At 44.1% G+C, this 12,698-nt stretch overlaps 1 protein-coding gene across 5 annotated transcripts in view; it reads right to left on the bottom strand.

Moving 5' to 3' along the window:
• Nucleotides 1-12,698, bottom strand: part of KALRN (kalirin, RhoGEF kinase) — a 626,732-nt gene that overhangs the window by 290,063 nt on the left and 323,971 nt on the right. For all 5 annotated transcript variants that reach the window (XM_010834276.1, XM_010834277.1, XM_010834274.1 and 2 more), the window contains exon 14: nucleotides 5,059-5,254. In XM_010834276.1, the coding sequence (XP_010832578.1) occupies nucleotides 5,059-5,254 (196 nt within the window). The remainder of the gene's footprint in view (nucleotides 1-5,058; nucleotides 5,255-12,698) is intronic.

Genomic DNA, 12,698 nt, shown 5'->3' with positions numbered 1-12,698 from the left:
CCAGGGACAGAGACATTCCTCAGGGTACACTCAGTTACCAGAACGTTCAGCATAGCAATTACTGAGGGTTCAAGCCCACAGTTAGTAATAAAATGTTATTTTGTTTTCCTTTGCTGCCAGATTGAGAGTATCACTTTAATTTCCTCATGGAGAGAGGAGGCTGTGGTCTAGGGTAGAGTTAGGTATTTCTGGCTTTGCTGCCCATACTTGTAACATGTTTTTCAACTGTTTGTATGTTCTTTAAATATCTGTGTCTGCCTCAGATAGAGAACATCTTCTTTTCTCCTCCCCCCACTCTTTCTGTGTCACTACCTCAATTAACACCCAGTTCTGAAATTACAAAGTCCTTTAATCAGGTTTTTAGATGAGTATTTTCAACCCTGGCTATATATTAGAATCACCTGGGAAGTTTAAAAAATCTGGGCTCACTCTAGACCAATTAACTAAGAATCCCTGAGGAGCAGGATCCAGACACTGGTATTTTTAAGAAGCTCTTCAGGTGATTCCAAAATATGTAGTCAGGCTGAGAACCATCATTTTACATCAGCTTCTCTTCCCTTCCTCTCAGAGCCGCATTCCTTCACCCCAGAGTAGCTTACATTTTGGAAGAAGACAGGCCTTTTTTTTCCTTTTACAACATAAGTACAATTATTTGTGGTCCATTATTTAAGTGAACTCCGGGAGTTGGTGATGGACAGGGAGGCCTGCTGTGCTGTGATTCATAAGGTCGCAAAGAGTCGGACACGACTGAGCGACTGAACTGAACTGAACTGATTTTTATGTATATTGGTTTCTCCCAGACTGATGTTCACTTGATTAATTCAGCAAATGTCAATATAGAGAAATTGCTATGAGCGAGACATAACCACTCTGCTGGATGCTGGAAACGTAAAGAGAAGGAAGGAAATGACCCGCCCTCACACTGCTGGAGAAGCTACAGAACACAAATAACCCCAATAGAATTCAGTGTGAGCTACAGTATCAGTACAATGTACAACAGTTATCAAGCTTTACTGAACTCATACCAGGCTCATGTTTCACCCCCCTGGATGCTCACAGTGACTTCATATGGTTAGGATTCATATAATTGCTGTTTTTAGAGGAAGGTGAGGCTTGGAGAGATTGGATAACATGCTCAGGGAACCCATGCAGTGGGAGGTATGATGCAGATTCCAACCCAGAAATCTCACCTGGCTGTACAATTAACCTCTATGTTCAAAGAGACGAGTGATCCTCACAACCTACTTTAAGAATTAATTTAAGTGCTGGGGCTGGGTTCTTCCCAAGCACAGTAAATTTTAAGCACCATTGCCACACACTCCAAAGAGTTTTCACTTAAAGACCTTCCATAAAGAGAGAACTTGATGCTTTGATTAAACCATGAAAGGAACATATGCACAAGATACACAGCTCTTGTCTTATTTCTAAGGTCACATGTAACAGTCGCATGGTCAGATAACATTAGGGAGACGAGCTGGGGCATAACCAGTGGGGTCAGTGAGGCTAAATCATGGCAAGTGAGAACTGAAGGGAAGTTTAAGAATGAAGGCCCACCTTCCACGCTAGACAGAAGAAGAAACTAAGGTCTACAGAGAAAGAATAGTGACTTCCAAAGTCAGACTGCTTGTTGGTGGTGCAGCTGGACCTTGAATTCTAAATTCTGCCAGCGTGTTTGACCCAGCATGACTCTTTCCAGAAAAACCTGCCACTTCCTAAGTTGAGGCCCAGTAGATAACCCTAAATAATGTGCTGGTAAAGAAAATGTTCCTATTTTGCCAACTACGTTTAAGGCTGATGTTGATTTAAGCAGGGGCTTTTGCTTTGGTTTGGGCTCTTAGCAAATCAGGTGGATTTAGTAGAACCTGGCTGAATGTTACAAAGTTCACACCTAAAAGTTAGTGTAAGGAAATTCCCTACTTCCATTTATTCCTATAAAAATCAAAGCATAAGCCCTTAATTAATTCAGCTTGGAAGGCTACATAGCAACCAAATTCTTCATTTTTCCAATTGTTCTTTTTCTGAGACAGCAGTTTTTTTTGTTTTTTTTTTTTACCTCTAGTTCAAATATAATTCATTAGACATACAAGGCAAATGCCCAACCTATTTGTTCCCTGACTCCTGTGTCTCTGAAGTTCTGCATTCGTCAGCCACCCAGGTTCTTGGCAAGGCCCACTCTCAGTCCACCTTCAACTTCCACTCGCAGTCCTAGCTCCGGTGTGATGCTGCCCTCCCTCCAAGCCAGAGATGAGAGAGACACCTCCTCTGCAGGACAGGCACATGGCAGCAGACAGAGGAAGCTTCCCTGAGAGCCCTGGACCTACTCCACTGGAGCTCTCGTGGGCTATGCCAGACTGAACAGCTAGCCAAGGAGGAGCAGGGAACAGCCGTCCCAGCAGAGAGGGCTGAAGAAGCCAATCAAGGCTCTTTTGACAAAGCTCATTTCTAGAACAGGATATGTGGGGGTGGGCAGCCCATCTGCCTGGGGTGTTTCACCCACTCAGCCCTCATGGTTAAGGTGGCCGCCAAGCACAGTCGGTCTACAGGGACTGCTAGCTCCTGGCAGTCTTTCTGTTACCAAGGATATCTGGCTCTTGGACAGAGGTGCACTTGCCGAGGATCATACCAGCACCTTGCTCCTAAGTGCCACAAGTTTTCAGGCAGATGAGGCTCTCCACCTGCGAGACACATCAGTACTGAGGGATGAAGGGATAAGCATACCTGCAGAATTTCTCTGCACAGCCTCCTTCCTAGGAACTGTGTCTGCATTCTCTCATGTTTCCCTATCTTAGTTGGATAGCCAGCTATCTCGAGGATCATGAGGACAAGCTATAGGGTGAAACCTTGAGTCCAGACAAGGTTCTCCATCAGTTTTCCCCTTCTGTAATAAAGCCTTGAAAAGGTACAGCTGTGGCCAAGAATACTGCTTCTCAAACTTTAAAGTGCACATAATTTACTTGACGATAAAATGAGGTTCAGATTCCTAAGTCTGGGATTCTGTCTTTCCAATCAGCTCTTGGGCGATGCTGGTGCTGCTGGCCCAGAGCCCACACTTAGAGCAGGTCCTAGATCAGCAGTCTTAGATTAGTGCATCAGAATCACCTGGAGGGCTTACTGTTGGGCCTCATGCCTGAGAGATTATGACGTGGCAGGTTCTGGGGATGGGCACCTGAATTTGCATTTCTAACAAGTACTCAGGTAATGCTGATGCTGCTGATCTGGGGACCACAATTGGAAGTTGCTGTCCTAAGGTACACCAGAGATATCAGCTGCTGTGATTTAACCTTCACGATAAAAAGCAGTGATTCTCAGCCCTGGCCGCACGGTGGCATCATCTGAGAAGGTTTTGCCAAGGCCCAAGTCCCATTCAGAGGTGCTAAATCAGAGTATCTGGGTATTGTCATTTTTAAAATAATCCCCAGATATACCACAAAGTGAATAAGGGCTCCTCCTGGAGCTGTGTGGAGCATGATCTGCACCCTGAAAACAGTGTCTCACAGACAGCTGCAGCCTGTTCACAACACAAATGAACATTCAAGGGAAGATAATGCTGATCAAAGTAAATAGAATTTACTAGATTGTCTCTCCTCCAGTTAGGAGTGACGTTCCTTTGAATGCTTGTATGTCCCCTTTGTCATTAAAAGAAGCACAGTACCCTAAAGTCAAGTTTGATTGCTAAGGTCTGTCTGACAATCTCATGATTCTGAATCAACAGAGACATGGACCAACCGTGTTTCAGAGAGTTGATGGCCTGAGCTCCTGCCTGCCTCTTCCTGGAGGACCTGGGGTGGTGGGGGTGAGGAGACCTGGGCTCTGGCAGTCCACTAGTTTTAGGCCCAGACCAATAACTTCTTCCTTCTGGACTAGGGAACCACTATGGCTCTCTCCAGCTCTGAGTTCAAAGGCTGTTCTGCTAAGTGGCAGCTGAAACTTAAGAGTCCATGCATTTGTTGGATAAACAACGAATAAATTCTAAATAGAAAAAGAAGTCTAGTCTGAGTAACAGCCATGTGTTTTTTGAGAAGTTATAAAATTATATGACCTTGCCATAAATTTTGTCTGTACTTTTTACACTCACACACAGACCAGTGATAGGAAAAAAGAGGACTCTCGGAGGGCTTCACTGGTGGCTCAATTGGTAAAGAATCTGCCTGCAATGTGGGAGACCTGGGTTCAATCCCTGGGTTGGGAAGATCCCTGGAGAAGACCATGACAACCCATTCCAGTATTCTTGCCTGGAGAACTCCATGGAGAGAGGAGCCTGGTGGGCTACAGTCCATGGGATTGCAAGGAGTTGTAACACTGAGAGGCATGGACTGGAGATGAGGAGTCAGCCCTGAGGGTGGAGGACAGGGCAGGAGAGTATGTGCAGGGGGTAGGGGTGGAACAGCAATATCTACACATCTGAATACAAGTCACAAGGATGGCTGATGGCATTTGGAGCCCCCTTGGTTTATTTCTCTAGAGCACCATGTTTGTAAATCTGTGCTAATTTCCATCATTGGTTTTTCCCATTCTCCCCACAGCACCACGGAGAAGGCAATGGCAATCCACTCCAGTACTCTTGCCTGGAAAATCCCATGGACAGAGGAGCCTGGCAGGCTGCAGTCCATGGGGTAGTGAAGAGTTGGACATGACTGAGCAACTTCACTTTCACTTTTCACTTAGATGCATTGGGGAAGGAAATGGCAACCCGCTCCAGTGTTCTTGCCTGGAGAATACCAGGGACAGGGGGAGCCTGGTGGGCTGCCGTCTATGGGGTCACACAGAGTTGGACGCAACTGAAGCGACTTAGCAGCAGCAGCCACAGCACCAGAAGAACCTGGTCCTATTCCTGTCTTTATGATAGCTAACTGGGAAACCTCAGACAAACAATTTCAGGTCTCATGCTTCAGTTTCTTTTTTTGTTTGTTTTTAAATGGTACAAAACTCTCTGTTTCTTGTACCTGTGGGAAGAGAATGAATGAGTGGAGTGGAAATGGCCCTTGGAGTTAAGCTGATTGATGTTCTTGTTTTCATCATCTCCCTGCTGGACACATAAGCACAGGACAGGTCTCCTACCTGAGGCCTGGACCTCCATGATGTACTGGTGCAGATCCTGGCCTTGCTGGATGACCTCAAAGGTCATGTTGTTCATGGCTAGCTTCCGCTCTGTGTGGCGCTGCAGCCGCTGTTCCGCCAGTGTTAGATCCTCCGTGTTGAAGTCATTCATCTGCCGAAGCAAATCCTCATTCCAAGCGTCGAGCTCTGCTGTCACCTGTAAGGGAACCACCGTCAGTGCAGCTTCACTGGTTCACAAGAGACAGCTATGTAGAAGCTCACTGATTCTGAGCCTTATTAACTAATCTAGGTCAGATCTGACTCTGCTTTGCATCTCTTTCCTGACCCCTAGACTACGTTTAAGCAATGATGCCAGGCACCCATGTATGCATGCCTTTAATAGGGTTCTCCCTGTGTTTCAATGTCTACAACAGCTACTTTGCTGCACACCTGGAACCAGCTATGCTCCAATATAAAATTAAAATGTTAAAAAAATTGTTCTCCCTGTGCTTTAGTGTCTACAGCAGCAGCAAATACTTAAATGATGACTTATGGTTTAGAAAGGTTTTGCATGCTCCATCTCACTCCACCTGCAATAACCTGAGACAGAGGCCGAGTGGAGATCTCTAGGTCCATCTCACAGAGAAAGCAGCCAATACTCACTCACACAGATGGAATGGTTTGCCCGGAGTTTACCCTACTCATGAGGGACACGACCAGAGGACATAACTCAGTTTCTCTCCTTACTGCAAACACTTAGTCCACCATACGGTAACTGTTGTTCTAAAGATCTCATCATTGGAGAAGGCCTCAGAAACTAAGTACTGAGCCTAACTTCAAGAAACAAACAGAAGGCTGGAGAAGCCCAGGCAATGACCGAAGGTCACATAATTGTTCAGAGCTGGTGTACACCAAACCCAGGGATCCTGATCTGGTTCCTGTGTTCTGGGTACAGGATTCTATGACTCACAAAGGGTGATGCCTGGTAATAGTGACTAAAGAAGGTGTAAATGTATACCTTACCAGTAGAAATCCAAGATTACACGCTATTGAAAGGCACACATGATTCTAATGAAGACTGAAGCATGGAATGAAGGGAGACTGCCCTAACATGGATTTGCTAATTGGTTATTGCTCTACAGTTTCAGTCATGTGATGTGCCCTCATTTACTCAAATAAGTGCCTACACGCGGAGACTGAATCCTACACTTCCTTAGGCTCGCTGCAATCAAACACACAGGAACAACTCAGAAGTACTTAACTGGATAATAATTCCACATGATACATAAATCAAACAAAACCTTTTCCAAAGTGGGTTTCAGGTGTGTTATCTCATGAAGTACCTGTGAATGGCACAGGTAGTGTCACTCTCTTTTCTGGGAAGAGGCAATGGAAGCCTCACCCCAGATCACACAGTGCAGTTTGGTCCAGGCACCCTAAGCACACAGCCCAGAGACCAGCTTAGTGATCTTCATCATGCTGGGAGTCATCCCAGCTGACATGTGGCAAAACCTTCCCAGTTACCAAACACTGCTATCCAGGAACATCAGGAGACAAAGAGAAGGAAAGACCAGTCTGATGCAGCCTATTCACAACGGGAGATGGTGCTGTACCATGCTGTGCCAGGGCCACACAGACCCAGATGGGAAAGGCAAGCAGTCCCTCATGAGAGGCACAGGATTCCCATTCTTCATCTAACAGTAAGACTTTCCTCCATTGAAAGTGCAATTACTGTCTTCAAAGCAGAAATGGGGCAACTAAAAATATTACCTTCACAAGTCAGACAGAGGAAGACAAATATCATATGATATTACTTATATGTGGAATCTTAAAAAAAAGGGTACAAATGAACTTATCTACAAAACAGAAATAGAGCTACAGATGTAGAAAACAAACTCACAGTTACCAGGGGGTAAAGGGGGGGAGGCAGAATACATTGGAAGACTGAGACTGACACATACACACGACTGTGTATAAAATAGATAACTAGTAAGAACCTACTGTACAGCACAGAGAACTTGGCTCCATACTCTGTAATGGCCTATATGGGAAACAAATCTAAAAAGAGTGGATATTTGTATAACTGATTCACTTTGCTGTACATCTGAAGCTAACACAACATTGTAAATCAACTATAGTACAATAAATTTTTTTTTTTAAACCCTTCAGTGTCATGGGTTCTCACTTTATGCCCCTACCTCTTTGCAGGTCAACTAAGGGATCCACTGAGTTCAGCCCAAAACCTGGTATCAATTTATTGTGGGGGGTTCTTGGTGATTTGGAAATCAGCAGGTTGGCAGGCACACAGGTTTTTGTTATATCCTATCTTTGAAAAGCACTTCATTCTCTAACTAGAGAAGGGAGTTAAAATATAATTGTGGGCTTATAATTGTGGGCTTCCTTGATGGCTCAGTTGGTAAAGAGTCCTGCCTGCAATGCAGGAGACCCATGTTCAATCCCTGGGTGGGGAAGATCCCCTGGAGAAGGAAATGGCAACTCACTCCAGTATTCTTGCCTGGAGAATCCCATGGACAGAGGACCCTGGTGGGCTACAGTCCATGGGGTTGCAAAGAGTCAGACACAACTTAGCAACTAAACCACCACCAACTTATAATTTATAAGAGATAATTTATAGAATGAATAGGACTTTGTAGCCTAGGCCTATAAATGTTTTTCCTTCTTGTATTAAAAATAATTGAAGTAAAATTTGCATACAATAAGATACACAAATATTCAGTTCTGTGAGTTTTGACAACTTTAGATACCAGTGTAACCATCACCAAAAACAAAATACAGGACCTTTCCATCACCCTAGGGACTCACCCCTTCCAGTCAGTCCTGTCCACTGCCTTCAGGTACGACTTTCTGATTTCTATCATCACAGATTCTTAGATTCTGTATAAATGAAATCATACAATGTGGACTCTCATGTCTGGCTTCTTGTGTTCAACACACTGTATTTAAGATTCAGTTGTGCTGTATCCGTTCATTCCTTGCTGCTGCTGAGTACTGTTCCACGGTGTAGAGACACCGTGATTTTTTTACCAGCCCTCAAGTTGATGAACTCCTAGGTTGTTTTCAGTATTTCACTATTATGAGTAAGGCTGATGTGAAAGACTTACACAAGTCTTTTGTGGACACGGCTTTCATTTCTCTTGAGAGTCACTTAGGAGTGTGACTGTAGGGTCATAGGATAAGTATATGCTTAACATTCCCAAGAGGAATTTCACATTCCCTGTGAAAGTTACAGTTGTTCACCATCATTTGGTACTATCAGTCTATTTAATTTTAGCCATGCTAGTGGGTGTGAAGTGATATCTTATGACTTTAGGTTGTATTTTCCTGATGACTCATCATGGTGAGCACATTTTCATATGCTTATTGACTGCTGGAATCTACTTTTAGAAAGTGTCAAGTTTTTTTTCTCATTTTTCAGAACCTAGGTTATCTTTTGATTATAGATTTGTTAGAGTTCTTAATACATGCTGGATATAAGTCATTTATCAGATAATATATGGGAAAGAGCCCAAACAAAATTTTTAGTCCATTTCCTTGCCTACAAACTTAAGGGAAGTAAGAATAAGACAAGCATGAAAGAAAGAGTCTTTTTCTTTACATTTCTTTTTCTTAACATTTTAGCTTTTGCTTTGTTTTCATGAAACTGAGTCAATGAAGAAGCTGTGTGTTGCAGGAAGACCCTAGAGAGGTCCTGAGCCATGAGTCTGTGGAGTGGAAAGGCAAGTGCCAAGAGTCCTGATCAGAGCAGAGCAATGATGAGGTGCTTTAGCTGTGAGAATAAAGCTCAGAGGTCTGGTATCTTGAGAATCTGAATCCAAACCAAATGTGAAATATACCCAGGATTCTATATCTGGTGTTTCTATATTCCTTCCTTCCCCTTCTCTACCTACACTACCCAACCCCATTAAGCTGAGGGGCCCACGTCTGAAATGAAGCCTGAAGAATGAGAATTTCAAGAAGCTACTCAATGCAACAGCCTGACTTCCAAGCTTTGCTCCTTGGGTCTACACATTCTTTACTATCTCTGTGGCTGACCTTTCCCAACCTCCAAGAACTGAAGCCCAGAGCCTTGAAATAGTCTGATTTATGTATTTCAAATGATGGCTAGAGTTTAATTATTTTCTTTCCTGAGTATTTTCTGTTTCCTCAAGGAATATTCTGTTATTGGCTTCCCCCTCTCGACCTTCTTTCTAGGGCACAAGTCTGGCACAGGGCAGGGGTTCATTTTTTAAGGGAAAAAAATTTGTTTTCAAACCTGAAGTTCACTTTACTGCTAATGAACAAACATAGCATTCTAGCCCCATCTCATGCTGTCCTGTTATGTGAACTAGGCATGTGGCTTACTCTCTGGTGTGAGAAGTTGCTCTGCCCTCTCCAGCCACCTTCTCTGGTCCGGCAGCCCTGAGACATCCTTGTTCCTCCTCCCAGTCTGCTCAAGTCCTCACCACCCTTCAAAGTCAACTCTGGCATAGAGTTTCATGACAACCCCCAAAACCTGATGTTTTTCTCTGGCTCATCTCATTACACGGGACAAGGGTTAATTTGCTAGTACAGAAACAAAACCACGAAAAGAAAAACCTGTCCGGTGGACTAATCCAGTGATCTAACTCCATTTGGAAAGGAAACCTGGAAGAATTTGTTCTGGGCAGAAACTAAGGCCTGAACCAAATGAGTGAAAGATGGAACATAAGGTACCCACAGGACATTCAGCTTTCAATCAACCTATTTTTCTTTCTCCTTCCACTCAATTAGCTCCATCTCAGCTCCTGGCTCACTCAGTTCCTCTCTTGGCTCTGATGGCCACTCTCTGCCTCGTTCTTCTGAATTAATTGAAGTGTTAGGATATGATGACCTCTTTGAGAGATACATTGGCAGTGTTCTCTATTCTAACAATTATCTACTCCAGAGTCATAGCCATAAGGGAAATCAGAGAAAAGAGCTAAACAGGAATTTAGATAGGATAAGAGGCAGTGGGAAATGGGAAGGCACTTCAAAAAGAAGCCCAAAGCTTTCCTGCCAGATGAGATTCACTGAATCCAGTATTCTGCAGCCCAAAATTGACTCCAGGGACTTGGTTTAGCAGTGGCCTTGGGCTCTGTTCTCAGAAAGCCCTCTTCTTTGGCTCCTCTCATTTTCTGGGTCCTTCCCAGTAGTTATGGTAGAGGATACTTTCTCCCCTCACCCCCAAGTGTCTTAAAGAAGATATTTGACCCTGAACTGTGTATTCATTATGGGATAGACAGTATTTTACCACAACCTTCCCAGGTGGCACTAGTGGTAAAGAACCCACCTGCCAATGCAGGAGATGCCCGAGACAAGGGTTTGATTCCTGGGTGGGAAAGATCCCTTGGAGGAGGGCATGGCAACCCACTCCAGTATTCTTGCCTGGAGAATGAATCCCCATGGACAGAGGAGCCTGGCAGGCTACAGTCCATAGGATCGCAAAGAGTTGGACATGACTGAAGCAACTGAAGAATCCCAGGGAGAGGGGAGCCTGGTGGGCTGCCGTCTATGGGGTCGCACAGAGTCAGACACGACTGAATCGACTTAGCAGCAGCAGCAGCAGCAGAAGCGACTGAGCACGCAGTGTTAAGCATTTGATTCTCTTTTCTTTCATCCTCATAGCAGCTCCTCACAGCAACAACATGAGAAAACCAAGGCACAGAGAAGTCGCATCATTTGCCTCAGGGCCTCGGAGCTGGTGGAGGCAGGACTGAGCACTCAACTCCGAGGCCAAGAGCTCTTAACCACGGTGTCATATCCATAGAGCTGTTATAAGAACCATCTTCAGGGTGTACTTTTTAAATTTTTATCACTTCCGAGAAGTGCCTGTTTAACCTTTCCTCTGTTTTCTTCTCTAAAAAAACCTTCACAAACTCATTGTAACTCCATTTTATTCACTTCACATGAACTTTTAAAATTAATCATGTGCTTTGAACACATCAATAAATTGTATGTTTGTGGCTTTATATAATGCCAGGAATAACTTACCCTTTCAAAAAACACACAACCTTCCCCTAGTAAGATATTTGTGTTGAAAAGTTTGGTAAATTTTAAAAATTGATTCTGAGAACTTATATACTTAAAAATATAGTTTATATATTTAAAGTATACTGAGTACTTATACTCAATATAAAGGTCATATTAATCTAACTGGAATTCTTTGGTCCCTCAGAAGCCTTTGGGGCTTCCCTGTGGCTCAGACAGTAATGAATCTGCAATGCAGGGGACCTGGGTTTGATCCCTGGGTTGGGAAGATTCTCTGGAGAAGGGCATGGCAACCCACTCCAGTATTCTAGCCTGGTGGGCTACAGTCTATGAGGTTGCAAAGAGTTGGACAGGACTGAGCAACTAACACTTTCACTTTTATTTTCAGGAGCCTTTGCCATGAACAGGATAAACATCTGCAATCTGGCATTGGGGTGTGAACACTGGGACAAAAGTTGTGGCAAAGAGAAGTGTAATCTGCCCTCTGCATAGGCACATTCTCTTTATGGCAAGAGCAAATGCCTGTGTCTCTCACAGCAGTTACATGAACACTCAGGGATCACCTAACGGATCAGATCAGATCAGATCAGTCGCTCAGTCGTGTCCAACTCTTTGCGACCCCATGAATCGCAGCACGCCAGGCCTCCCTGTCTATCACCAACTCCCGGAGTTCACTCAGACTCACGTCCATTGAGTCAGTGATGCCATCCAGCCATCTCATCCTCTGTCGTCCCCTTCTCCTCTTGCCCCCAATTCCTCCAGGCATCAGAGTCTTTTCCAATGAGTCAACTCTTCACATGAGGTGGCCAAAGTACTGGAGTTTCAGCTTTAGCATCATTCCTTCCAAAGAAATCCCAGGGCTGATCTCCTTCAGAATGGACTGGTTGGATCTCCTTGCAGTCCAAGGGACTCTCAAGAGTCTTCTCCAACACCACAGTTCAAAAGCATCAATTCTTTGGTGCTCAGCTTTCTTCACAGTCCAACTCTCCCATCCATACATGACCACAGGAAAAACCATAGTCTTGACTAGACAGACCTTTGTTGGCAAAGTAATGTCTCTGCTTTTCAATATGCTATCTAGGTTGGTCATAACTTTCCTTCGAAGGAGTAAGCATCTTTTAATTCATGGCTGCAGTCACCATCTGTAGTGATTTTGGAGCCCAGAAAAATAAAGTCTGACACTGTTTCCACTGTTTCCCCATCTATTTCCCATGAAGTGATGGACCGGATGCCACGATCTTCGTTTTCTGAATGTTGAGCTTTAAGCCAACTTTTTCACTCTCCACTTTCATCAAGAGGTTTTTTAGTTGCTCTTCACTTTCTGCCATAAGGGTGGTGTCATCTGCATATCTGAGGTTATTGATATTTCTCCCGGCAATCTTGATTCCAGCTTGTGTTTCTTCCAGTCCAGCGTTTCTCATGATGTACTCTGCATATAAGTTAAATAAACAGGGTGACAATATACAGCCTTGACGAACTACTTTTCCTATTTGGAACCAGTCTGTTGTTCCATGTCCAGTTCTAACTGTTGCTTCCTGACCTGCATACAGGTTTCTCAAGAGGCAGATCAGGTGGTCTGGTATGCCCATCTCTTTCAGAATTTTCCACAGTTGATTGTGATCCATACAGTCAAAGGCTTTGGCATAGTCAATAAA

The sequence above is a fragment of the Bison bison genome, unplaced genomic scaffold (assembly GCF_000754665.1).
Source record: "Bison bison bison isolate TAMUID 2011002044 unplaced genomic scaffold, Bison_UMD1.0 scf7180017864032, whole genome shotgun sequence".
Classification (NCBI taxonomy): Eukaryota; Metazoa; Chordata; class Mammalia; order Artiodactyla; family Bovidae; genus Bison; species Bison bison.
Note: the sequence above shows the minus strand (reverse complement) of the source record. Positions and strands in the feature narration are given on the sequence as shown.